This window comes from Phodopus roborovskii, unplaced genomic scaffold (assembly GCF_943737965.1).
Source record: "Phodopus roborovskii unplaced genomic scaffold, PHOROB, whole genome shotgun sequence".
NCBI classification, from domain to species: Eukaryota; Metazoa; Chordata; class Mammalia; order Rodentia; family Cricetidae; genus Phodopus; species Phodopus roborovskii.
This window is the reverse complement of record NW_026125052.1, coordinates 10169546-10196114: the sequence shown is the minus strand read 5'-3', so window position 1 is coordinate 10196114 and position 26569 is coordinate 10169546. Positions and strand designations below refer to the sequence as shown.

Below are 26569 nucleotides of genomic sequence, written 5' to 3'. Positions count from 1 at the left end.
CCAAAACTTACCATTAGCAACACAAGAAGTTTGAAAACAGAGAAATACCTTCAGGGTTTGTGCTAATACCAGAATTAGTATAGGAAACATCGAAGTATGAGGGTGAAGAAAAGTGTTTTTGGACATCAGAGGTGAAGAAAATTGTTTTTGGACGTCAGAAGTCTCAATAAGCATGTTCCCATGTATCCTTTCTCAGCCAAGTTTTCCAGGATAATGTTCATTGATCTGAAAAAAATGAAGAAAAATAAGCTCTGGTATTATATCCAATACAGTATGGATAAGGAATTCTTTAAGATGTCAACTCTAGTAAGCTTGGAAAATAAGCATTCCAGATGGAAGAAAGGTGAGGCTCCCTGCAGAGAGTAGAACTTGTTCAGTTGCTGCCTTTAGGGAAATTAGTATGGAGATATTTTTTACTCAGTGGAAGTGTTTAAGAAAGATATAAAAATATATACATAAGAAACAAATCTCAAGGAAAGAAAACAAAAATACCATCCATACCTTTTGATTAGTCTACAGAGAATGGTATTTGGCTAGTCAAAATGTAAACATCAAAAGATTATTTAACCTTTTTTTTTTTTTTAAGCAGGATATTTCTGTAGTTTTAGCTGTTATGACTGTATAGGCCATGCTAGCCACAAACTCGAGTTACTGAATTCCTAATGCTGGGATTAAAGGTGTGTTCCACCTTACTCAACCTAACCTAAATTTTTGATGCAAAAGGTTGATTAAAAATAAAGCACAAGGGGCTGGAGAGATGGATGGCTCAGAGGTTAAGAGCGCAGGCTGCTCTTCCAGAGGTCCTGAGTTCAATTCCCAGCAACCACATGGTGGCTCACAACCATCTATAATGAGATCTGGTGCCTTCTTCCATCATGCAGGCAGAACAAAATGTATACATAATGAACAAATCTTCAAACAAACAAACAAACAAAAAATCCACAAAATTCCAAAATAATGGAGTTAAGTTTCAGAAGTAATAGCCAAAAGTAAAAAATGGTTAAGAATGAGACGTTTGTGTTACTTAACTATATGTACAAGTATTTGAAGTTAAGATCAATGCTGGTTCAGTCAGTAGTCTCTAGCATCCAGGTTTTGTTTGGTAACAGTGAAGAACAGTTTCCTTTTCACTTCTGTTTCCTGTTCACTTTGTTGACTTAGGAGACTAAAGAGGCCACTTTTCATGATATTTCATGACTCACTAGCATTGATTTTTGTTGTCTACAGTAATTTTTATTATTTTTAAGGACTATATTTACTGTAATAGCCACATTGATAATGTATGCAGCAGTATTTTGTTCCACAGGGATGCTAGAAATTAAACGTATTAGAGAGGGATGCACTGCCTGGGTTAACTGAATGTCACTTGAGTGAAAATACTCAAAGACATCCAACCTTTTTAAAAAGGAAAGAAAAAAAAAACCTGGTATAGTGATCTACTATTATTATCCCGTATCACTTAGGAAGCTGAGGTAGTAGGATCCTAAGTTCTAGACTAGCCTAGACTACTTACTAAAATGTTATTTTTAGTGAAAGTGTATTATTGTCACAAATAATTTATACATACTCTTCTCTCTCTCTCAGGTCCATGTGAAAAAATTCATGATGAAAATCTAAGAAAACAGTGAGTTGTATTTTTTAAGTCATTCTCTTCTCCTGGTTATTTAGTTTAAAGAGATAAGCATTAAAAAAGTAATTGGAATTAATATAAAATAATATTGCCTGGAAGTCTAGACACTGGCTGGGCCTGGTAAGGTTTAATAACTTTAATAATGATGTTAGCTGCCATATGAATGCATATTATATGCCTAATTTTCTGTATATTGTGTGCTTCTCCCCTTGTTTGCTTCTTTATAATTCATTTTATAAATGTGTCAGAAGACAACCTCAGCTGTTTAAGATAGGGTCTCTTGTTCAATACTGCATATTACAAACTAGCTGACCTAAAAGCTTGTGGGGGTTTTCCTGACTTTGCCTCTCATCTCAGCCTAAGAATGCTAGGCTTACAAACCTGTACTGCTTGCTGTACCTGGCTTTATATGGATCCAAATTCAGGTCTTCATGCATATGTAGCAAACAATTTAACCCACTGAACCATCTCTGCAGCTTCTGCATATGGGTCATTTGAGCATGAGATAGGGATGTGTATAGAGGCCCACAGTGGACATTGGATGTCCTCCTTGATCTACTTTCTACTTTATTTATTGAGGCAAAGTCTCCTGTTGGCTAATTCTGGCCTATTGATCCAGCTTGCTCCAGGAATCCTTTTTCTAATTTTCAAGCACTAGGAATATAAGTGACTATTGTGCCTGTATAGCCTTTTATATTTATTATAAGGCAGGGTTTCTCTGTAGCCCTGGCTGTCCTTGAACCCAAAGAGATATGCCTGCCTCTGCCTCCCAAATTCTGGGATTAAAGGCATGTGCTACCTCTACCCAGCTTTTAAAATTTACTATTATTTGAGATACTGTGTTACTATGTAGCCTAGCTGGCCTGGATCACACAGATAGCCATCTATCTCCCTCTAGTGCTGTAATTTGAGCATATGCCAGGATGTCAAGCTCCTTTTTAATTAATTTTAAATCACATTTTATTTATTTGATTTGTATATCTTAACCAGTATACTTGTGGAGCTAAAAGGATGACTTCTAGGCATTAGTTCTTTCCTACCATGTGGGGCCCTTGGATTAAACTCGCGTTATCAGGCTTAGCAGTAGGTTACTTCCTGAACCATTTTTCTGGTTTATAGATAAGATTTATGGGATTGGGATAGTAGATAGATTTAGTGTAGTAGTAAAGCTGTGATTAAAGCTTGTGATTTTACCTGGGCCTGGGAGTGCAGGCCTATAAAATGGGTTATTTGGGAAACAAACAGGAAGAAGATTCAAGTTCAAGGCCAGTCTGGACAACTTAATGGGGCCCTTTCTCAAAAAACAAAGAAGAGATTATAGCTCAGGGATAGAGCACTTTGGTAATAATATATCTAAGGCCCTGTGTTCAATGCATAGTACCACCAAATCAAATAAATGTCAATTCTTTTTATTTTATGTGCATTGGTGCCTTGCCAGGGGTGTTGGGTCCCCTAGAGCTGGAGCTATAGATAGCTGTGATCTGTTATGTGGGAGCTAAGACTTGCATCTGGGTCCTCTGGGAGAGCAGTCAGGTCTCTTTGCCTCTGAGCTATCTCCTCAGCCCCATAAACTGAGTGTTAACCAACAGTATTGCAGAATATAATATCTTTCCCTTTGATAGGAAAAGATACAGCCAGAAATTTACTGCATGTAATATCTTGTTTATTCTTCAGTCTAAATTCATTAGTCCTAGAGATGGGGTGATAGAGAATATATGGCTTGTAATGGTTAAAAGTTTATTTTTGTTTTATTAGGTATGAGAAGAGTTCTCGTTTTATGAAAGTTGGCTATGAGAGAGATTTTTTGCGGTACTTACAGAGTTTACTTGCTGAGGTAGAGCGTAGAATTAGACGAGGTCATGCTCGTTTGGCATTATCTCAAAATCAGCAGTCCTCTGGGGTAAGTATGAAATGAAGTTTGTAAAGAGTCCTTGTTTTCTGGAGATCCAGGCATCTCTCTCTCTCTCTTTTTCAAATATGTCTTCCATCGATTACATGAAATTTGAAGAGCACCTTTTTTTTTCCTGTTGAGTTTAGGGAAGCGTCTTCCCCTCTTTCGTTTTTGTTTTGGTGGTGGTGGTGGTACAGGTTGTATTTTGTGATCAATGGTAACACCCATGGTTAAGTACCCAGCAGATACTAGCTATTTGAGTTGGGAGTTCATGAAGGTGCTCAGAACATACAGGCCTTGGATCTTCTTGAATAGATGGTATGTGGCTGACAAAGGTTAGCCTCAGACCCTTCTTTCCCTCTTTCTGCTGTAAAAACTAATTATTGGGCTTTCTTGTAGTTCTTAGACAGTTTTCATTAGTAAGTGTAACATTGATTTTGGTTTTTTTTTTTTTTTTTTGAGCCCTAGCTGGCCTCTAACTCAGAAATATTCTTGTTTCAACTTCCTAAGTACTAGGATGATAGGCATGCACTGCTATGCTCAGTGAAGGGTTTCTTTTCTTCTGGTGTCAGTAACTATGTATGTAATTGACTAACAGTGATCAGTCATAGTTGGGTTAATATTTAGTAGTTAAACACTTTTTGTATTACGGAGACAGGGTCTCTTATGATCAAGACAGCCTTAAACTTTATGTAGCTGAAGATGACTAGAAGTTTTTTTGTTTGTTTTGATTTTTGAGATAGGGTTTCTCTGTGTACTCTGGAACTCACTCTGTAGACCAGGCTGGCCTTAAACTCATATAACTGCCTTCTGAGTGCTAGGATTAAAAGGTGTTTGCCACCATTGCTGGCTTTGACTTAAAAGTCTTGATCCTCCTTGCCTCTACTTTGCAAGAGATTATAGGTATGTGCCATGATGCCCAGCCTTTTCACTCCCTTTAATTACTAAATAAAAGTACTAATGGGCATGGGTGGCATCATCCTATATTAGCACTCGGGAGGTTAGGTTAGAAGATCTTGAGTTCAAGGCCATTGGGCTACATAAAAGCCTTTCTGTCTTTCTTTCTTTCTTCTTTTTTTTTTTTTTTTTTTTTAAAGAGGAGGGGAAGAAACATGTCTGAATCCATGAGGACTTGAAAATGTTTTATTACTTTATGGGGCGGTCCTGGGATCAATCTCCATGGTCTAGTGCATACCACCAGTTCCATCCTTGGACCCAAGAGTTAAAAATACTTTCTTTGGTATTTTACTTATCAGTGACAGTATTAACACACATTACTGTTTTTAATAGGCTGCTGGTCCAACAGGCAAAAATGAAGAAAAAATTCAGGTTCTGACAGACAAAATTGATGTCCTTCTACAGCAGGTGAGAATCATTACATAAATGTGAGGAAATGATTGGAGCTAGGAGTTGTGGCAAATGTTAACCCCAGCATGTAGGAATTGATGGAGATAGTAATATCAGGACCCTGTCTTAAAGAAAAAAGGCTGGGCAGTGGTAGCTGTGCACACTTTTAGTCCCAGCACTTGGGAGGCAGAGGCAGGCAGATTTCAGTGTGTTCTAGAACAGCCAGGACTGTTAACACTGGGAAACCCTGTCTTGGAAAACAAAACAAAAAGGACTGACACATGACTGATAAGGCAAAAAATAAACATGAAGAGATTCTTTGATTGATTATACAGGAAATACAAGCTGAGATCACATAGGATGATATTTAACAGTATTTGAATTGCCCCAGTGAAAAATAACTGGCTGGGTGGTGGCAGTGCACACCTTTGATCCCAGCACTCAGGAGGCAGAGGCAAGCAGATCTCTGTGAGTTCCAGACCAGCCTGGTCTACAAGAGCTAGTTCCAGGACAGCCTTCAAGACCATAGAGAAACCCTTCTCAGAAAAAGGAAAGGGGAAAAAAAAAAAAGAGTAACTGTAGTAAAGTACTTGAGTATTGTGCAGGATTTGGGCTCATTAGAATTACCAGACATTGATGGTGGGTGTATACAATTATTCAGATACAGCTATTCCCAGAAGAATGTAATCTGCTCTGTGTATGTGTTTAGTTTGGTTCTTAAAAGGTTAAACGTGTACTGTGAGTCATTCCTTTACTGAAATCAGACATTACAACATGCCTATACAACTTGTACACTGCTGCTCACAGTTTTACTTAAAAATCGCTCTGAGCCCCCCCCCCCCCCAAATACTTGTACTAGTCCAAATGTTACTAAGTGTGAGAAAGCCAATTCTGGTTGTAATCTCAGGACTGAGGCAGGAGGAATGCCTAGAGTTATGATGAGTAGCAGTCCAACCAAGGCTACAGAGGTAGAATACTATCTTAAGAAAACCAAAATTAAGTTGTGATTATAGCCATATAGTGAAACAATATTCTGAAGTCTAAAGAACTTATTATTTGCAATAATATGAACGAACACTAATCGTGAAAGTGAAAGAAGCTAGACTGAGGAAGGAATAAAAACCATATTATATCATTTATATGAAATGTGGAAAATTCTAATCTATATTGGTTGATTGCCTACTTGGTTATATGTGTAGGATTGAAGTTGGAGGAAGTACTGAAAAGAACAGGAAGAAACCTTTTGGGTTGGGGAAGGAACTTGTCTAGCTGGTAATGATGGTTTTTCGTGGATACGTACATGTGTCCACACTTTAAAACCTTTATGAACTTAAAATCATCTAAGTTGTTTCAAAAATCACAAGGGTCAAATAAAACTCAAGTTTTAGAAAGCAAGAAGACATAAATCTACAACATGCAAGGAGTTTTTACTATTTTTTGTTTTTCCCTGTCTCAGATTGAAGAGTTGGGATCTGAAGGAAAGGTAGAAGAAGCCCAGGGAATGATGAAATTGGTTGAGCAGTTAAAAGAAGAGAGAGAATTGCTAAGATCTACAACCTCGGTGAGTTTTATCTTTTATGTTCTCAAGAAGCCTGTTAATTATGAATCACTTGGAATCCATTCTTGTTGGAGAACCTATGAATACTTTTTTTATTGTCCTAAATTCAGTTTTGATCAAGCATTTTCTTAAAAGGCCATGTGTGTTGGGTTGGTTGGTCACAAGGTTAGGCTTTGCCTTACATCATTAATCCATGAAGATAGGGAACAAAAACATCAAAATTAGTTTGCTCTGGTATGCTCGCTCCTACTGTCCTTTCATGCCCTTCCCAAACACACATACCAGCACATACAATGGGATCAAACCTAGGGTATTGTGCTTCTCAGGCAAATGATCTACCTCTGAACCATTTCCCTGGCTAGTGATTTCATTCCAGTAGCAAGCAAGAAACATTCTTCAGCAGCATTGTCCATATCTTCCTACTCTGTTTAGTACAGTCGGTCAATGTGGTGATAGCATTTAGATTCCATAAGTTGGGAGCTCAATCCCGAAGCTTGTGTTTTGCTAGTTCGTTCCTTCCTTCCTTCCTTCTTTCCTTCCTTCCTTCCTTCCTTCCTTCCTTCCTTCCTTCCTTCCTTCCTTCCCTCCCTCCTTCCCCAACCCACCCCAAACGCACTAGTGTGCACACACATTCACACACATGCTGTTTCAGGCTCATTTGTGTCAGATGTCACTTAGGTGCCCTAGGTTTTGCCTGTGCTTCTGACTAACATTAAAATTCAGAGCTTTCACAAACCCTCACCCCGGGTTCAATTAATTTGCTCCCATACCTCACAGATCTCTGAAACACGTTTACCAGCTTATTATAAAGGATTTTACAAAGGATGCAGATGAAGAAGAGATGCATAGGTATGGGAGAAGGGTTGCGAAACTTCCATCTCCTCTTCAGGTTCACCACCTTCTAGGAACCTCCATGTATTCAGGTATCTGGAAGCTCCCAGACCCTTTCTGGGTCATATTGGAGACTTAATTCTATAAGCATTATGGAAACATGGACAACTGGTTAGAAACTTGGTTAGACAAAAAGAATATGATATAATGCAAAAGATCAAGTGGGGGACCCAGCAGCCTGCCTATGCAGATCTTTTTGTGGCCCCCTCCTGCCTGTGATCAGACAAGTAGGCCTTGATGCTCTTCTCCAAGTCTTAAAGGTGAGGGAAGGCTTGCCTTATGGGAGGGAGTTATGAGCTAAGGAACATAGATAGACATAGCCACTGTATGTTATGTCACTACAAACAGGCTATATTGTATATTTTTACATTTATTTATTTCATGTGTTTTGTGGTCTTGTCACAGGATGTGTGTTAAGATCAGAGCACACTTTGTAGGCATTGCTTCTCTCTTTCCATCATGTGGGCTTTGTGTTACCCAGTTAGGTGTCAAGAGCTCATACCTGCTGAGCCATTTTGCCAGCTATGAAAACAATTCTTCAGTCACTCTCTTTCTAAGCCCCGCCTTAAATCGTAACTACTCATTTGAGCCTGAATTATATTTTCATTTTTGTTAAATCACTCAGGACTTCTATTTACCTTAGTTTAAAATTGCTAAGTCTTAAAGTGTCTCCCACCTTACTGTGTGTAGGGCAGTGTGTTCTTTAGATGCTATTGATGATGTGGAATTTGTCGTTGGTTCTGTTCACTCAGTAGTGTGAGCTGAGAGTGTTCACCTTGAGTTTAATTTCTTAATAGTTTCTGAGTTATGGAATCTGTGATTAAAATTAGATTAAATTAGATTAATAGCGCTTTCTGAAAGTTTTTCAAGGTGACGTGGGAGTTCAGCGGTTAAGTAAGGTGAACAATGTCTTTTCTTGTTTCTGTAAGAAGCAAGTAGGTTGCTCTTTTCCAGCCTTTCCTCTCTAAAACTTGAGCAGTTTATGGCTAGAGAGATGGAAAACGGATGTTAAGTTCTTTTTGGAATTTATTCTCCTTCAGATACTTTCATAGCAACTACTTCTCATTTCAGACTATTGAAAGTTTTGCTGCCCAAGAAAAACAGATGGAAGTTTGTGAAGTGTGTGGAGCCTTTTTGATAGTAGGAGATGCCCAGTCCCGGGTAGATGACCATTTGATGGGAAAACAGCACATGGGCTATGCCAAAATTAAAGCCACCGTGGAAGAATTAAAAGTAAGTTTTTCATAAGCATATATGTAATCTGTAATTTCTAGCAATAACTATCACTGAAAATTCTGTACATTAGTATAGCTAAAAATTGGTCAAGCGATGATAGAAACCTTGAGTGGCATTTATTTTTTCAAAGCTGTGGTGCACTGGAGCTGTTGATGGATTAGCATAGCATGCTTGTTTAGTGTGCCCACGGTTCTTGGGCTGATTCCAGTACCAAAAGTAAAAAGAAATCAGGCAGTGTGGTTCCTGTGAGACTCTGTTGTTATAAAAGCATTTTTGTTTTTTGAGACAGGGTTTCTCTGTATTGTTTTGGAACCTGTCCTAGAATTAGCTCTGTAGACAAGGCTGTCCTTGAATTCACAGAGATCCACCTGCCTCTGCCTCCCAAGCGCTGGGATTAAAGGCGTGCACTACCACTGTCTGGCTCATAAAAGCATTTTTTATTTCCTTCATTTTTAAGTCAGAAATTGGGAGTTTAAAGAATTAGTCAAATTATGGTATTTTATGTATACATATGGTGCCAAAATTGCTATATTTCCCTTGACATGGGATTCCATAAACAACTTAGTCTGTAAATTGCTTGAGAATGTCTTAAAGGCTAAAGTTGTATAAAAATTTTTTTCTTGAGCTGGGGGGGGCAGGTGGCTCAGTGATAGATCACTTGCCTCAGCTGCTTAGCCTTCTGGCTGGTCACAGCACTACAACAAACAAAAATCCAACTTGGTTTCTTTAGGAAAAGTTAAGAAAAAGAACAGAAGAACCTGATCGGGATGAACGTCTCAAAAAAGAGAAGCAAGAAAGAGAGGAAAGAGAAAAAGAACGGGAGAGAGAAAGGGAAGAACGGGAAAGGAAAAGACGAAGAGAAGAGGAAGAAAGAGAGAAAGAAAGAGCTCGTGATAGAGAAAGGAGAAAGAGAAGTCGTTCACGAAGTAGACACTCAAGCCGAACTTCTGATCGGAGATGCAGCAGGTCCCGGGACCATAAAAGATCACGGAGTAGAGACAGGAGGCGAAGCAGGTATGTGAACCTTCTGGCAGTGTCTGGCTCATGGTGGGGCTCCCAGATAACGTAGTGAATTGAAACTGTTGTAAGTTTAAAATGCGTTAAGTCATTACTGGATCTTATAGTGACACAGTACCCTACAGAGTAGGTTGCTTGTCCTTTTGGTTACGAGGCTGTTGGAGAACTGTGATTGCTGACATCAAGGATTAGGATATGTGTCTAGCATGTGTTGCTATACTAACCTGGGTGGTGATTAAAATCCTAAATTTGAAATAGAATGACTGGTGGATGCATATTACTTTTAGGCTGTCATAAAGTGAGATTATTTTATGTTGGACTTGAAAAGAAGGCTGCATCATTGGCTGGGGTTGGTGCATGCCTTTAAATTAATCCCAGAACTTGGGAGACAGAGGCAGATGGATCTTTGAGTTTGAGGTCAGCCTGGTCTACAGAGTGAGTTCCAGGACAACTAGAGCTGTTACATAGAGAAACTTTGTCTTGAAAAAAAAAAAAAAAACAAGACTATATGCGTATGTGCTAGGTAGCCTTAGGAGAGTTGAAAGCTGAGTTTATTCTTGGTTAGTTCCCTTCTGTTATGGTTTGAGATAATCTTTCAAGAGACTCAGTATACCAGATGATATATTTCTGTGTTTTGTTTCAGAATAGGGTCTCTTTGTAGCCATGACTGTCATGGAGCTCACTGTGTAGACCAGGCTAGCCTCAAACTCACTTGAATCCACCTGCCTCTAGAATGCTGGTATTTAATGGCAAGACTTTCAGTAATTATTCTTGAGATTTCTAATGTAAATTCTAATGTAAAATGTTCTGTTTTGTGTGGTTTCTCGAGACAGGGTTTCTCTGTGTGGTCCTAGCTGTCCTGGAACTCATTTTGTAGATCAGGCTAGCCATTTATTTCCTTCCTTCCTTCCTTCCTTCCTTCCTTCCTTCCTCTCTCCCTCTCTCTTTCTATCTCTCTTTTTTTCTCTCTCTCTCTTTTCTTTTTTTCCTTTTCTTTTTTGTTGTTGTTTGTTTTGAGACAGGGTTTCTCTGTAGCTTTGGAGGCTATCCTGGAACTAGCTCTTGTAGATCAGGCCTGTGCCAACACTGCCTGGCTGGGGATTTATTTGTTTCTTAAGGGAAAACTTTACTTAAATCTTTTTGACTATTGAGTAGTAGTATATGCTTCTCTGAGCCCTTATAGTAATGGTATCTGAAGTTATTTCCTTTTTCTTTAAATTATTAAGAAGTAGAGATCGACGAAGAAGTAGAAGCCATGACAGATCAGAAAGAAAACATAGATCTCGAAGTCGGGATCGAAGAAGGTCGAAAAGCCGAGATCGAAAGTCATATAAACACAGGAGCAAAAGTCGGGACAGAGAACAAGATAGAAAGTCCAAGGAGAAAGGTTGGTTTATTATGAGAGGTGCTGTCTATACCCCAGATCTCCATTTTCTGTGCACCAGAACAGTCAACGCAGTTTCAAGCTGTATTTCTTTCCTTTCCTGCTCTGATTTGCAAGAGTGGAAGTCCACCTGAAGTTTTAAGACCGTTTATTAATGCCTCATTATGGAGTTGGTAACCTGAAGATTGTTTTTTCATTATTTAGAGAATACTTTTATTAGTGTTTTTAATCAAACCCATGTAGTTATACCTTACATATTTAATACAGCGCGTTACCCGTGTACAAATGGAAGAAAATTAAGTTCAACATTTCTAGACCAATATGGCTGTTACTTTCTGTACAATGCCATCTCAACATGGTAAACTGGGATACTTTTTCCAAAGTTGAAAGCACAGTTAAAGTTTCCAAAAATTCAAATTATATATATGTGTATATATATTTTATATTTATATAAAAGACCAATAATAATATGTTATGCATCAATAGCAGCAACAGCTTTTCCATAACCTGGAGATTTTTAGTATAGATTCTTCTGAGTTTTCAATCACCTTCAAGAATGCTACATTTTTTTTAAACGGCAATATTCATAATGTTTCACAAAATATATGTACATTGTTCATTGGTTCTATTGTGCAGCATTTACTTAGCTTAGCAATTAACTTCTTTTTCCCAGAAGTTGAATACCTTACTGTGTGATGTTTTATGTTGTGTCCATCTTGTTATTCCTCTCCCTTGGCTTTTGGTGTTCTGTAGCTTCTAGTAGCTGGCTTACATTAGTGATATTGAAGGACTAACTACAAGTTTTGTTTTGGGCCTGTTTTCACAAAACTATTTTCTTTTAGCCTTTATTTCAAGATAATGGTTTTAATCATCAAGATCACCTTTTAAAACTTATTTTTATTTTTGGGTTATTTTAGCATCTTTGGTTTTGTATTAGTTGGGCTATTTTGTTCTGTGTGGTTTTATGGATGAAAAAGAAAGGGCAAGTTTCTGATCTCCTCAGTCCTGCTTCTATCCTGTCCTGTTCTGCATGTGTGTTCTCTGCTGCTGTAAGTTACACTAATCATGTATGTGACACTCGTGTTTTCTTTCTTTATAGATATTTTGCTGAACTTAGGAGTTTTCCAAATTGAGTTAAATGTTTTCTTTTTCTTTTTTTGGCTTCTGATTATTTGCAGTAAGGGGTCCATCCATGGTGAACCTCTCAGGAGCTTTAGTCATTTTAAATTCAGAAATTGCTTCTCTGATTCAAAATGCAATTGGGGTAAAGGGTTAATGCTTTATTTGAGAGGGTGTTCTCTTGCCCAACTTATGAAGGATTTGGCCTATCTTTTGGAGTGAGGTGTCAGTTTTCAAGAGTCATTTGGTGTCGAATCATCTAGTGAGTCTTGAATCAGGTCAAATTAATCATCTGCATTTTGTGAGGCTTTTGGTCCCATAATTCCATTGTCATATTGGTTACTCTTTTTCAGTCATGACACTTAAATAGACACATTTGTATAATTATAATTTCTAAGTAAAGCAAAAAATACAACGTTGAATTTAGTAAAACCCTTAAGTTTCCTATTGAGATTTGGGAAAAGAAGGGAGACTGGATAATCAATCAGGCTTTTCTTGATTGGGCATGCTATCAGGAGAAAGTGGTGAGTTCATTGACTTTTGAAAGTTCTAGACACTCTGACAAATGATAGTGTTCTGGCCTTTGGGTCAGGTGTCTGCATTAGCAATCATTTGATAATGGTAGGTGAGTAAGGCTATTCACCACCTCAGGTGCTATAATCGTAACAGAAGCAGTTTAACTCTACAGATAAGAAGTCCTTTTCCACACATAGCTATCTAGGTACTCTCTGTTCAAAGAGTTTCCATTTAGTCCATAACTCTAAAATCCACCACACATTATGGATATCCTTAGGACTATTAAGATCTACCATATTTATATAGGCCAGAAGATAAGATTTTTGGACTACTAGTCCTCTACGGGGCAACAAGACGACTCTTCCTCCTTGAAGCTGCCTGTGCACCGGAGAAGCCCATAAGGCACAAAGGGAGGACTTCCCACAAGGTCAGTTAGAGCACAGTTCCCACAAGTGGACAGACAGACATGAAGCAAGCCTTACGGTTAACCACTCAGACATCACTCTGCTTGTTTCACAAATGTCAGACCTGACACATACTCCTTTACATAACAGAGGGCGTTCATAACCCTGTATTTGCATTTCCGTCCTCTTTGTTGTGTGTAACAGTGGTCCATGTAGAGTTCCTCTCTTTAGATATCTTCCCATCATGATCTACTTTGTTAATCTTAGTTTTAAGGAAGAAAACAGCTTTTATGGAAAGTCTCTAACATTTTCTGCAGAATCATTTTTTAGAGGGATACTTAGAACAGGAATGCAGAGTACCCTTTGCCTTAGTCTGAGGTTTACTTTTCCAACAGGACGGTAGGGGAAGTTGGGAACTACTTTTTTATATCTAGTGAAAACAGATGTCTGGTGTCTTGGTTTTTTAAGATCCCATTTTCTTATTAGGTCTGCCCCTCTTGAATATTTAAATAATCAAATATTTTTTAAATGAAATGTATCATTGAATGAACATGCCATTTTAAATATTTTTCCTGCTTACCATTTTGCCCTTGCAGCTTAATTAACCTTATGTTAACAGCTTTGTGTACTGTCTTTTATACCTTTCCTGTTGCCTTTGTATAATCCAGAATGAAGTTTATTGAAGTTTTAAGTTAGGAGGTGAATTTACCAACTTTTCACAAGTCTGAGAAAATTTGCTGTTTTACTTTCTGTTTTCTTTCAGTCCCCTTCTTGGTCTTTCCTCTAAACTACAGACGACATCACTGCTGAATTCTGCAAACTGTTTCTTGCAGGATGTGGGAAATGGATCTTTCATCTCTATTGTTTCCCTTTTAAAAGAGTAATGTATGTGTTGTATTTTACTCTAAATTCCATGGTCAATGTCTTCTTTTATGGCAGAAAAGAGGGGATCTGATGATAAAAAAAGTAGTGTGAAGTCCAGTAGTCGAGAAAAACAAAGTGAAGACACAAACACTGAATCGAAGGAAAGTGATACTAAGAATGAGGTCAATGGGACCAGTGAAGACATTAAATCTGAAGGTGACACTCAGTCCAATTAAAACTGATCTGATAAGACCTCAGATCAGACAGAGGTAAGTGTATTGTTTCTCACTTTGATTAGGGCTTTTTGTTACTGTTTGACAGTGCAGCGTAAGTATGCACAGATGAAGATGGATCTAAGCCGAGTAAGAAGACATACAAAAGCCTCTTCTGAAGGAAAAGACAGTGTAGTCCTGCAAAACATTTTGAGGTACATTGTTTTGTCTCAGCTATTTTGTAGCAGACTCGTGCCCCCATTAGTGTGCCTCTTTGGAAATTATTGTCCACGTATGTAATATAGTCGCCATTGAAAGTTAATTATCCTTTTTTTAGGGATTTTGCTGTCATTTCTTTTTTTTTTTAATAACAAGGTTGAACTGTTTTTGTTTTTGTTTTTTTTCTTTTTGGTATTAAGTCCATCTTGTGTTGGTACATTGGCAGAGACATATGCTGTAAAAATTTAACTATTTCTGAGGCACATGTTGGACTACTTTGTTTTAATTAAACTGCTAGTATTTCTTTGTCAAGGATGTTTCTAGTTTTTTGCTTTATTGCCTTGCATTCTAATGCAGTTTGTTCTGTAACTCGAGAGCCAGTAGCATTGGATTGATGGAAGTGTAGGGTTTATGAATTATTGCAGCTGACTACCATACCTCACACAGCGTTGGTGTTGTGAGCGGCCCATGAAAAGCCAAATTAGAAATCAAGGATTCAGTCAAACTAAGCAGGTACTCATGCCAGGTACTCCTTTCTCTACCCACATCCGTGTTTGAATGCTATTGCCTGTGACCTTTACGCTTAACTGTTGTGTATCCTTTTTGTTCTTTACAAGAAGCACAGAGGGGTTTTTTGTGTATTGCGTGAAATCTTACAAATCATGTTAACAGAATGGAATTTTTTTTCAACTGTGTGTAGGGATGCAGTGGTGCCCAGAATTAGATATCTTTAAAGAATTTTAAATACAATAAACACCTCATATTATCCGCCTTGTTACATTCAGTGCAATTCTCAAGTCTTTAAGAGGTATGTGTTTAACGTTTCCTACTGTGTAGGAGAATTTGCAGTCAGCCATAGTATAGAGGAATAGTCACTGGCTGAGACATTGAAAGTCACAGCATGTAGCAAGGTCAGACACTTGGATCAGTGACATGAAGAACTGATTATCAGATGAGGTTGGGTTCTTAAAGAACTTTAAAGCTAGGTTTTATGTGTTCTTAAAACCTCTAACTTCAGTCTTCGGGCTAGTGGTGTGGGATGAAATAATCCTAATGAAAGGAAGTACCAATTAGTTGATTGGTGGCATTCCTGTTTTAGAAAAGCAGTGTAGTTATGTCTGTATGAACCATTCACACATAGGCAGCATACACAGGCACATGGCTCTAAGAACCACATTGATGCCTTGATGTAAAAACAATACAGACATTTCATATACACGTGTCATGATTAGCAGTTAGCACCTGGGCCAACACTTAGTCGTAAAATTTTACCTTTTATATGCTGTCTAATTATCAATTTTCCCCAAATTTTGCATTGTAGGACTACTGTTGAAGAATTTTTGAAGAATACTGAAAACGCCATAAAGTGAAGATCAACATTAAAATGAGGTGAAAGAAAGCTATAGTGGCATAGAGAAAGTATAAAGCTCAGTTAGTTATTTGTTTTTTTTATTATTATTATTAAAAATTAATTCAGGACTGTTGTGACCTACCAGATTTCAGAACATGTGTTATTAGCACATATGCCACTTTGAAAACTTAGGTCCTGTATCATATTTTTTTTTCTTTAAGACTTTTTAAGAAATATTACCTAAACATGGGCTTGCTCAGTGTTTAATTGCAAGTTTTCAGTCTCGGACTTTGAAAACAGGATTAAACGTTAGTGTTCATGTGAAGCAGACTGAGTGGGATTCCATTTTTACACTTCTGCTATACTTAGCCTTTGGATTTAGAAGTGAAAATAAAGTATCTCTGACTTTCTGTTACAGAGTTGATTTGTCTGTGTCATTGAAAGGTTTTAGTATTGCTTTTTTTCTAATAAAGCTATTGACTCCAATCTAGTCCCTTGTTTTTAAATATGAGGCACACTATTAATACAAGTGTTAGTGAACAGTTTTTCTAACTTGTCCTGTTGAAGGGTAATTTTTATAGAATTTCCCATTTGATGTTTTAATGGTGCTTCAATTTTGGGTGGTTATGAATAAATTTGGATTTGCTTTTAATAGCAAAGGTGTACAGTGAACTAGAATATATTTTTACACCTGTGAGAGGTTTCTTTAGTAGTAAAAGGTTCTGAATAACCTTACAAACTCTGTCTTCCTCTGTCAACCTATGAAATGATTTAGGCAAACATTCAGAAACTTTTCAGCTATATCTTCCCCCCCCCCCTTAAATCCTATACCAAAATTTCTTTTAACCCAGCCGTATCCATTTATAAATGTATATACTTCTGTGTATGAAGTACATAGTATATGTAACAAGGATATCTGAAAAACAAAGCAGGTGATGATTTCACATGGAAGTAGCAGCATGTTTATATGTAGCTCCATCAACTGTATAAAGTGTTACCTCAAGAGTACTTGTTTATATATATCTATCATAGCAGTTCCTTGTGACTTAGAGTTTTTCAATACTAACATCACTTTATAGGTAAAGAAAACTGAGCAAACGCTTATCTAGGGAGTGGCTTTATGTTGTTGGGGCACAGAGACTGGGTGTTTGCCTTTTCTCGCTTTGGTGTCACTATGTTCCTTCTAGTGTACATTATTAAGCAAAATACCCTCTACCAAAACTTTGATGAATCATGAAGAGACACTATATGAGAAATGGGGACAGAGCCCTCCTGGTGGCCTACCCAGCTGATGCAGCACTAGGTGGGGAGGCTGTCTCTGAAGTTTTGAGAGATAAAGCAGGTGGAAATGAAGGTAGTTGTCTGGCAGATGGAAAATCACCTGGCTCGAAGCTCTGCTCTTTGTAGCATGTAGTTTGATGATATTGATGTATTAAGAATATAATGTAAGAAATCTGCTCAAGTATTAAAATGCCAGATTGCTTTCTTCTGCCTTGTCTAGACTCAGTAGTGAATTTAAATGAAGTATAGCAAGTGGTCTTCTGTGAAAAGACATCCTCTGTGGACACATAGATCTATTGATGCAGATACACTATTTGAGAACACTCCCTCCTTAAGGTGTCTGGTGTGGAGGCTAAGTACTAACTTAATATAAGAAACATTTCTGTTTTGTAGACCAAATAGCTGTCTCTGTCATTTGGTGTGTGTGAGAGTATTGTGAATGTGTTGTGTCTTTGGGAGAGCCAGTTTTAATCAAATTACTGTGTAATTTTGAAATTAGAGCACGCAGTTAATCTTTTTGTTTTGGAATGCTTGTTTTGGAATGCTTTTTATTTTGGAATTTTTTAATTTTTTTTAACCTCATGAAAGTATAACAATATAATTCATCTCTGTTAACTTAATTTCCTATAAGACTCATAGCTATAGCTGGTCGTGTGTGTGTGTGTCTGTCTGTCTGTGTGTGTGTATTGGATGCAGGTGGGCTGCACATGCATGTGTGTGTGTACATACTCTTCTGTAGTCTTAAGCAAGTCTCATGCTGTTAACCTGTGTCTCTGAAAGAGGAGATTCTTTAAATAGCTCATTGTAAAAAATGTGATGAGCTTTTACTTCACAGTTCTCAGACTGATAACTCTTTACCTTGTAACTCCCAAGAGGGCAGAAGGCGGATCTTCAGGGTTCTGCCACAGATTCCAGCTACCACTTTGGTAACTTTTGTAATCTAGAGTTAAGTTGTTCATGGTGTTCTGCTGAGATATTTTGTTCTAGAACATTTCTCACCTTGAATATATTTAGTGTCACAGGAGGACCACAGGTCATTCCAGAGTATAAGAAAGTGGCTCACATAACTTTTAAGCTGAGCCATCTAATCAGAGATTTTAGGGATGTATAAACTGAAGATTTAGTAGTGGAGGTTTTTTGAGTTCACATCTTTCTGTTTTTAAAGATGCATAGTAGATGAATGACATGAGTATGATTAACCGCCTCTATGTGCACGAAACAGTCTGTGGGTTGACACCATTCAGGGTTGATTTTCAAGCTTGTGTTTTTGACTGGTTTTTATTTGCTTGTGAAAGGACCCAGGACGTCTATGCATTTTAACTTGTTTGATAACTGCAATTGTAATGTTTGTTCTTGGTTTAAAAGCAATAGCCGATGTGTTCAGTGATCTGTGTCTTCCTTTACTCCTGCCTGTCTGCTCCTCTCTAACAGTTCCTGATGTTACCTATTCCAAGTACTTGGTTGGGGAAGGAAGTAGGAGGTGGGGAATATACGATATATATATATATATATAGATGTCTTTCTATATATGATGGTGTCCATCATATGTGTTCTTAATTTGCCACTTTTAGTTACTACATTTGGAAACATTTATTTTGAGATGTAGGATACAACACTTGAAGTTGAGCATGTTGCTTTTAAAAAGTCTGTTTCAAGTTAGCTAAAACAGGGTAAATGGCATTTTCATTGTGTCAGAATTATGGGTTTTCTATTAAAATGCATTTCCAGAGTTTCATAGTTAATCTATTTCTTCCCCTCAGCCATCTTAAGTAGATCAGTTGTCTATCAACAGGTGGTTTAGGAGCAACTTTGGAAACAGTTTGGCAGAGCTAAGTGTGCTGTACTCAGCCCTAGGTACATACTCTTGAGAAACTCTTAAATGTTGCCAGGAGATGGATGAACAAATGTCTTAATGTCATCTTGTGTAATGAAGAAAAGAAAACCCAAACCAACAAAACCCTGGGAAGATCCCATCAGCCATTTGTGTTGGATAATTAGTGTGACACATCCCCGCCACGGAATTCACTGGCATGAACATGATCTTCTGGCTCCGAATGTGATCATGGATGACTCAAGATGTAATAATGTCCCCAGAAAGCAAGCCACAGAGGATCTATGTATTACGGTTCATTTTGGTAAAGGTCAAAAGAGGCTGTTAAAAAATACATGAGAAACATGAAACAGTTGACATACAAATCACAATTAGCTGCTACTTTGAGAATGACCTTGGAGGGCAAAGGGGTTTTCAGAGGAATGGCCACTGCTCTTTCTCAAGCCGGGTGGGCTCTTTTCTTTTTGAATTGTATGTTTGTGTGCTTTTGTGTATATGCTATTTCTTAATAAAAAAAATTTTTAAGTGGGAAAGGTTTTGGTGTAGGTAGTGACTAATAAACATACTAAATTAACCTCAATGCATGGCATATTAAAAAGGCACACTTTCTCCTTTTATTCTTTAAATGGTCTCACAGTGTAGCCCAGGCTAGATTGGAACTTGGAAATCTTCCAATTGCTTATAATCCTCCCAAGGTTATAAGTACACTATGACACTTTTAACTACATACAAGGCACACACATACTGTGTGATATCTTTTCCTTCATTTAAATGGCAGCCAGGGAATCAGTGCTTCTATTCTAAGCAGCCTTTCAAGGAAGGGTTAAGTGCCCCGAAGTATTAACAAAAATGTTTACTTTTTAAGAAAAAGTGATTAGTATTTGAAAAGTCCCAGCAGATGCTTAGGGTTCACAAAGCCAAGCATTTGTTCCTAGCAGTCGTTCTACCACACCCCAGTCAGCTGAGACCCAGTCCTTTCCAGATGAGCTGAGGATAGTTTGGGGGTTGGTGGTGGTGGTGATGGTTTCCTTTATTTTTTGAGCAGGGTTTCTCTGTTTAGCCCTGGCTGTCCTGGACTTGTTCTGTAGACCAGGCTGGACTCAGACTCTGAGATCTGCCTGCCTCTGCCTCTGCCTCCTGAGTGCTGGGATTAAAGAAAAGTATGTGCTACCACCACCTGGCCTTCTAAGGATCTCTTAATAATGGGTGGGTCCGTGAAGAGAACAGTGCAGCACACATACCTCCCTTTACCTGTTGCTGTCTCCTCATTGCATCGGTGAGCTGTGCCTGGACTGTTTCCCATGAGCACAGCACAAAAGGAGGTTCATTACTTACCAGTCTCCATCACTGTAAAAAAGCAGGTTGTGTGTGTGCATCTTGGAATCAGGGGTTTGAGAGTTAATTAATGAAGTTGTTGGTTGTTTTTACAGTCAAGGTAGGAAGTAAAACTTAATTGTACTTTTTCTTGAAGCTCTCGTTTTGTTTTAGGACTTAGAGAAAAGGGTCTTTGAATCTAACCCCAGCATGAGGGAGGTTTAGGATCATCCATCCCTCGGCTATACAGAAAATCTAAAGCCCTCTGAGCTCCTAGAGCCCCATGTGTGCCCCCTCCCCCCACTTTGTTTTGTAGTGGAGTGTGTTGATTAACTTAGAGCAGGTAAGAATTTGTTTGCCCTTGTGGTTGGATTACTGTTCAAACTATAGCCACTGGATAGCATCACCCTCCTAATTTATTGTATTCCAATTAAAGTTTATGTTAAATTTATTAATTTAAAAACCGTTCTCAGTGTTCTGCAAATGGTGATTTCTAGATATTAACCTAACCAACCTCAGGCTCCTGCCTACATTTTCCTTACTATTGAAAGCAAAACACAATTAGGGAAGTTGTCACTTGAGGATCCATCCTGTCTAGTCACAATTTGCAATTGTGGAATACTGGGCTTGGAATACTTCAAAAATGCACATCCTTACACAGTGCTCCTTCCCTTAGAGTTCTGGATACCAAGCCCATTGTAGAGTTATGAAATTAAAATGCACATCCTTACACAGAGCTCCTTCCCTTAGAGTTCTGGATACCAAGCACAGTGTAAAATGGATCATGTTACCATATAAAGTTTCCCTCTGGCAGTTGTGTAGTGCTTGCTCTGTGTATTTTCCCTCAAATCTCAGCCGCTGGGAAGTTGGTAATAAGGAAACAGTGGACTCTTGAGTTGGGAATACAAATAGAATGTGTTGGGCCCTGAGGAGTTCTGGTGTTTTAAATTCATAAGGATCAGAGGTGGCTTGATGTTTGAAGAGTGATGACTATCAAGAGAGGAATGGCTAAGTGAATGTGGGCAAGTTATAGCAAAGTGCTAATAAAGTGACACACACTCCAAAAGTAAACTTCAGAAGACCAGCTTGGGTATGATAGCCCCCCAGTCTTTAGTTAAGCTAGTGAAGCCGCCACCAGCTACAGTGTTATGAGAGCTGTTTTCACAAGTTGTCTTAGCCTTGAGAAGTTAGTTGTTTACTCAGGTGATTAAGCCATTCTGTTTGATTGCTAAGTGGGGCTTATATGCAGCTCAGTAGTAGAGTGTCAGTATTGGGGTGCAGCACTTCAAAATAAACTGGGCCTCTTCATGGATACTGTAGCTGTGTTTGTCAATTCCTGCTCAGAGAGGTTAGAAATGAGGAAAATTTCCAAAGTTCAAATGTGGTTACCCAAATTGTCACATGGTCTAGGCCTTATTATTGACAGTGATTCCAGACTCTTCTGGAGCTAGTAAGTCATTTTTGCAGCTTGGCTATTGTAGCAGGGTCTCTCTGTCAGAGGTGATGCTGCATGCTAAGTCCATTCAGAGTTTCTGCTCTTCACCAAGACTTCTATCTCCTGAAAGTCCCGGAGTCTTTGGATGTCTTTGTCCTAAAAGTTGGGGAAAGACTTAGTGATTCCAGAATACTGTGTGAAGTCACTGGAATCCAGCTTACTGCTGGCAGGCCATTTCAGGTTTGCTTTTGTCTCCATGGTAAATCATTAGCAGTGGTTTATTCTTTGTTTTGTTTCTTTCAAGACAGGATTTCTCTTTAGCTTTGGAGCCTGTCCTGGAATTTGCTCTGTAGACCAAGCTGGCCAAGAACTTACAGAGATCTGCCACCACTGCCCAGTTTGGTTTAGTTCTTAAAATTTTATTTGTTGAGACAGGGTTTCTATGTAATCCTGACTGGCCTAGAACTCAGATCCATCTGCCTTTGCTTCCCAGATATTGGAATTATCAAGGTGTAAATGCCCTCAAACCCAGCTCAATTTTTTTTTTTTTTAAAGCCATCTGGAAAGTTTGATTATCTTGTGACTTAATGGTAGTTTACAAAGAATATATCAACAACTGAGACAACAGTAAAAATTGCCAGAGGCATTTTGGAGGTGAAAAAAAATTTTTTTTTTTGTCCTGGAACTTGTAGATCAGGCTGGCCTCAAACCCAGAGATCTTCCTGCTTCCTCCTCCCAAGTGCTGGGATTAAAGGGTTGCACCACCACTGCCAGGTGGAAGGAAAGATACTTAAGGAATGAAATCTGGCATTAAAACTTTAGATCTACATTTTTACCTTGGCAAAATTCAAAGAAATAACTTTTGTGGGGATTGCAAAGGTGGGCTTCCCTAAGCGGTAAGAGCGAGCCATTGTCTGAGGACAATGCTGTCTTTTATTAGCCAGCCGGTGTTGCAGAGATTGTCAGAGCTGAATATAGAATTCTTAAATCTGTGTGTCTCTTGTCACTCAGGTGTTTGAGAAATGTCTGAATTAGGTTTGTGGAATCAGCAGAAGTAACCGAGAGTGGCTATGTGACTCCAGGCAGTTTTATCATCTGGAGCTCTGTGTGTCTTGGTACGTGAAAACTAAACCATTGGCTTTTCAGAACGTGGTTTACCCATAGCATTAGTACTTGGTGGTGTGCAGCCTACCTTTCTGAGCAATGTGTTTGGCAGCTTCCTCATCTTGTCCACTTGCTCCGGGCGGACCCCCAGCTCACAGCAGCACACTTGCAGTAGGCCCTGATAACTCAGCTCCTGTCTGTGCAATTCAATCTCAATGAAGTCGTTCTCTTTGGAGCCATGAATTCTTACTTTAAGCACCAGCTCTGATCATATTAAAAGATGTTGGCATTATTGGTTATCACAGCAAAAATGACCCTGAAAACTGAAAAATAAGTAGACTTGGAGCTTTTTAGATGCTATATGAGCTGAGATTTTAGAGTGTTAACGAAGTTGTGTTCCCCTCAGGTCTACTACAAACCTAAAGCTTGCAGTTTGACACCAGCTGGTCACTCAAGCGTGTTTTTTGTTTGTTTGTTTTTTGTTTGTTTTTTGAAGAACTTACATGTCTGTTTGAATGTTGTGTGTGTAAATGCCTGGGGCTAAAAGGAGGGCCAGATCCTCTGGACCTGGAGTTACAGGCAATAGTGAGCTGCCAGATGAGAACCTCCTGGAAGAGCCACAAGCACTCAGCTTCCTGAGCCATCGCTCCAGCCCATTTATCTTTAGAGGCATGTCTTACTATGTAGCCCAGACAAACCTTAAACTCAAGGTTCTTCTACCTCAGCCATCCAAGTGATAGAACCACACTCACCATCTTCCTTTCTCGGGGTTGGGGGTAAAATCCAGAGTGTTAAATACATGTAGGGTAAGCACTCTACCCTGACTGTGCTTTTCAACCTGTAGTAAGATATTTAAAATATGCAGTGAAGGGCTGGAGAGGTGCCTCAGTGGTTAAGAGCACTGGCTGCTCTGCACAGGACATGGGTTCCATTCCCAGCAGCCACATGAAAACTGACAACCATCTGTATCCCAGGAGGTCTGGTACCCTCTTTTGGCCTGAGGGCACCAGTCACACACGGTGCACAGATAGATACACATGCAGAAAAAGCACCCATACATGTAAAATACACAAAGGGTCTTTTAATGCATTGGCAGTGTATAGCAGTCACGATGCTTAGTTGGCTGCTTGAGAATTTACTAGGAAATACGTGTGATTGGGCAAGGTACCAATCACTGGGTGTGATTCTTCTGGCCTCCCCCGACAGCTAGGTCTTAGGATGTGACACTGAGTGTGAATCTTGTCAACTTGCTATCTCCAGGGCAGTATGGACTAGCACTACACTGGATAAACCACGTGGTGAGCCCAGCTCTGCCTCGTGGTTCTTACCTGGAGCCATGTTGTCAGGTTTGCTGTCACATGGGTCGGCTGGCAAGTGTGGATTCATGCCTTTTTGACATTCACCTGGGAAAGAGGAAAGAGATGGTCTGAGAAAGCAGTGTCCCCAGCGTTTGCCTCTCTCTCCAGCTTCCCTCCACCCAAGTCTATTCTCCCTGTTCACAGGCAAAGGACAGTAATTAATGTTAATCTTACAATCACAATAAGAACTTTATTTCCAGATGGGGCTCTGGGGGTTGGGCTACTTGCTTGTGTAGCAAGTAGCCATTTCATAGGCCCTAGTTTTGATCTTGAGTGTTTTTTTTTTTTTTTTAATTACCAGCCAAATCATGAAAGGAAGCCAATTCTATATTTTAAAATGGTGCCTAATCTGGGAAAGAAATATTTATAATCTATGCCCCTAAGTTTCTCCTGTTATGTTTAGTATGCAGTGTTTTTGTGTTTCCAGGTCTCTAGCAAAGCTATATGGCAGAAAGGAAAGAAGTATTAAAAATCTTCCTTAGAGGCAGGTGGATCTGAGTTTGAGGCCAGCCTGGTCTACAGAGTGAGTTCCAGGACAGCACCACTTGAAGGAACTGGGTGGTAGATTTATACACCTTTAATCCTAGCAGTGGGAAGGCAGAGGCAGGTGGATCTCAGGACAACCAAGGGCTACACAAGGAAACACTGCCTTAAAAGTCCTTGAAGTGCTCAGGAAATTGCTCAGTACGTGCCCATCGCATCTAAGGCCCTCAGTTCAGTCCCCAACACCATAGGGCAACAATGAAACTTGAAAGACATGAGTGAGTCTTTACAGGAAGGACGATAGAGGAAGCAGATGGTAATGCGGGGGATGGCAGTGGTGCCCAGGTCAGATAGCAGAACACACTACTTTATAGAAGGTGAGCCGCTTCAAGCCAACAGCCATAGAATACTAAATCTGAAGCCCTAGGTCTCTCCAAATGCAAGCCCTACTTGTACAGTAGAGTCAAATACTCCCAGCAAGTAGACAGTCCTGCCCAGGGAGGAGGCTGAGACTTCTGTCCAAAGCAGCATCTCACAGACACGTTTGTAAGTGGATTATAGGCAAATTCAGGCTCGATTTCTTTCTTTGGCACCAAGTTGACACCTTGGGTAAGGTGTGAAACCTCCCTGAGCCTATTTTCTAACCAGAAAAATGGGACTAAGAAGCCCTACCTCATGGGGTTTCGAGAAAAAAAAAAAAAAAAAGGCCCGGGAGGCTCTCCTTGCAACTAGTAGCACTAGAGACTGCTGGCTGCTGCTTACATGTGTGTAGCTGGTGCAGGGAGAGAACCTTTGGCCCAGTTTCCCTGCTCATGACTGGCCCACTGCCTGCAGCACTAGCCACCACCTTCTGCACACCCTCCTTTGCAGCATTCCCTTTAAGGACTGTTGGAAACAGAACCCACTCACCTTCCACTTTCTCTCTGACGTCCTGTTTAGGCTCCTCCATGACAGATGAGTGGCCCCTCTCAAGTTATATGAAAGCTCCCAACCAAGTAAAAAGTGTTTCCTAGTGTCTCAACGTAAGTATGTGTAGTGAGATAGTGTGTTCTGTCACCAGTCCTGTAAAATGGGCAAGGTCATGTTTATTGCTCAGTACACATGCATAGGTGTGCCCCATAGCTTGAATAGCATGCTGCAAGTGAAGGCAGAAATGCAAGTTCAGCTTCTCCCTCCTAGGCTGTGACCTGGATACAATCAATGCCCACTAACACTTGGATGGGAAAGGGGTCCTTTGCTCTGGCGTGAGTACCAGGGACCAGCCAGGCGCCCCAGGACCCTCCACCAGAATCTTGTCTTTCCTTGGAAAGGATTTGTGGATCCTTATCAGAGATAAGGAATGTCAAACCCTTAATTCCTGGGATCAAACATTCCCTCTCTCCCACCACCCCCTCAGTTGCTATGCATGAGTGGAAAGAAGCTGGAAGCCCCTGGCCATACCTGGGCAGGCTGTCTTGTGAATGTCATCCCTTGATTGCAAGCATCAAAGTGCAGGAGGTGGGCTGGGACAGGAAGCTTGATGAAGGGTGGGTGGAGCTGGGCAAAGTCCGAAGTGAAGCTGTTGTCCCAAGCTCTCAAATGCAAGCTTTGAAGCAGGAGGGGCATGCACTGAGACCATATGTATGGGTGACAGGTGTTTAACATTCCAGTGGCAGTAGTCAACAAATGGACAGTCCATCCAGTGAGCTGAGTGGTCGTCAGCCGTAAACACTGGAGGATCCTAGAGGTCATAGATGATATGCACACCTGCAGGAAACTGGCTGCCTGGCCAGCCACCCTACAAGGAGTCCAGTTAAGTGGTCTCCTGGTGTGCCTTGGAGACACCGGGATGGTTAAAGTCCCCTGATTGTAATGTACAGTTGTGGTTGAGAATCACTGATGTAGACAAATTGCTTAAGGAGCAAACGAGGAAACTGAGGTCCAATAGGCACAGACAGGCTGACGTTAGACTGGGATGGCATGACTGTCTCCCCAGCACCATGCTGATGTCTTCCTGCCAGGAATGGAGAAAGATAGGAGTGACAGATAGGAGGAAGTAGGTCTGCCTGGCCTGGCCTGGCCTGGAAATGTACTTTGGCCAGCTGGGGTGTAGTAAGCTATAAACAGGCATCCTGAATCACCCCA

General features: G+C 39.7%; 2 protein-coding genes across 9 annotated transcripts in view; one reads left to right on the top strand and one right to left on the bottom strand.

Annotated features, from left to right (window-relative positions):
* Luc7l3 (LUC7 like 3 pre-mRNA splicing factor) overlaps positions 1–16054 on the top strand; it is a 32670-nt gene extending 16616 nt beyond the window's left edge. Inside the window, exons 3-12 of one of the 8 annotated variants that reach the window (XM_051199533.1) lie at positions 1585–1624; positions 3386–3530; positions 4812–4886; positions 6325–6429; positions 8389–8550; positions 9284–9567; positions 10797–10957; positions 13933–14073; positions 14179–14284; positions 15610–16054. In XM_051199533.1, coding sequence (XP_051055490.1) covers positions 1585–1624; positions 3386–3530; positions 4812–4886; positions 6325–6429; positions 8389–8550; positions 9284–9567; positions 10797–10957; positions 13933–14073; positions 14179–14284; positions 15610–15658 — 1268 coding nt within the window. In that variant the 3' untranslated portion in view covers positions 15659–16054. Of the gene's footprint in view, positions 1–1584; positions 1625–3385; positions 3531–4811; positions 4887–6324; positions 6430–8388; positions 8551–9283; positions 9568–10796; positions 10958–13932; positions 14127–14178 lie in introns of all 8 variants that reach the window. The other 7 variants (XM_051199562.1, XM_051199451.1, XM_051199803.1 and 4 more) reach the window with 7 other exon arrangements.
* A 5524-nt stretch (positions 16055–21578) lies between these two features.
* On the bottom strand, positions 21579–25394 carry Ankrd40cl (ANKRD40 C-terminal like). The gene is made up of 4 exons (XM_051183296.1): positions 25355–25394; positions 23933–24007; positions 22693–22868; positions 21579–21656 (listed from the first exon to the last, which is right to left on the bottom strand). The coding sequence occupies exons 1-4, from the start codon at positions 25392–25394 to the stop codon at positions 21579–21581; spliced, it is 369 nt and encodes a 122-aa protein (XP_051039253.1).
* Positions 25395–26569: the final 1175 nt, after the last annotated feature.

Excerpts from the sequence above, each read along its gene's own strand:
- Ankrd40cl (XM_051183296.1), bottom strand. The coding sequence starts at position 25,394 with ATGGAGGAGCCTAAACAGGACGTCAGAGAGAAAGTGGAAG. Across the intron at positions 24,008-25,354 it reads CGTCAGAGAGAAAGTGGAAG|GTGAATGTCAAAAAGGCATG; the intron begins GTGAGTGGGTTC and ends CCTCTTTCCCAG. Across the intron at positions 21,657-22,692 it reads CAAACACATTGCTCAGAAAG|GACAAAGACATCCAAAGACT; the intron begins GTAGGCTGCACA and ends CCCAACTTTTAG.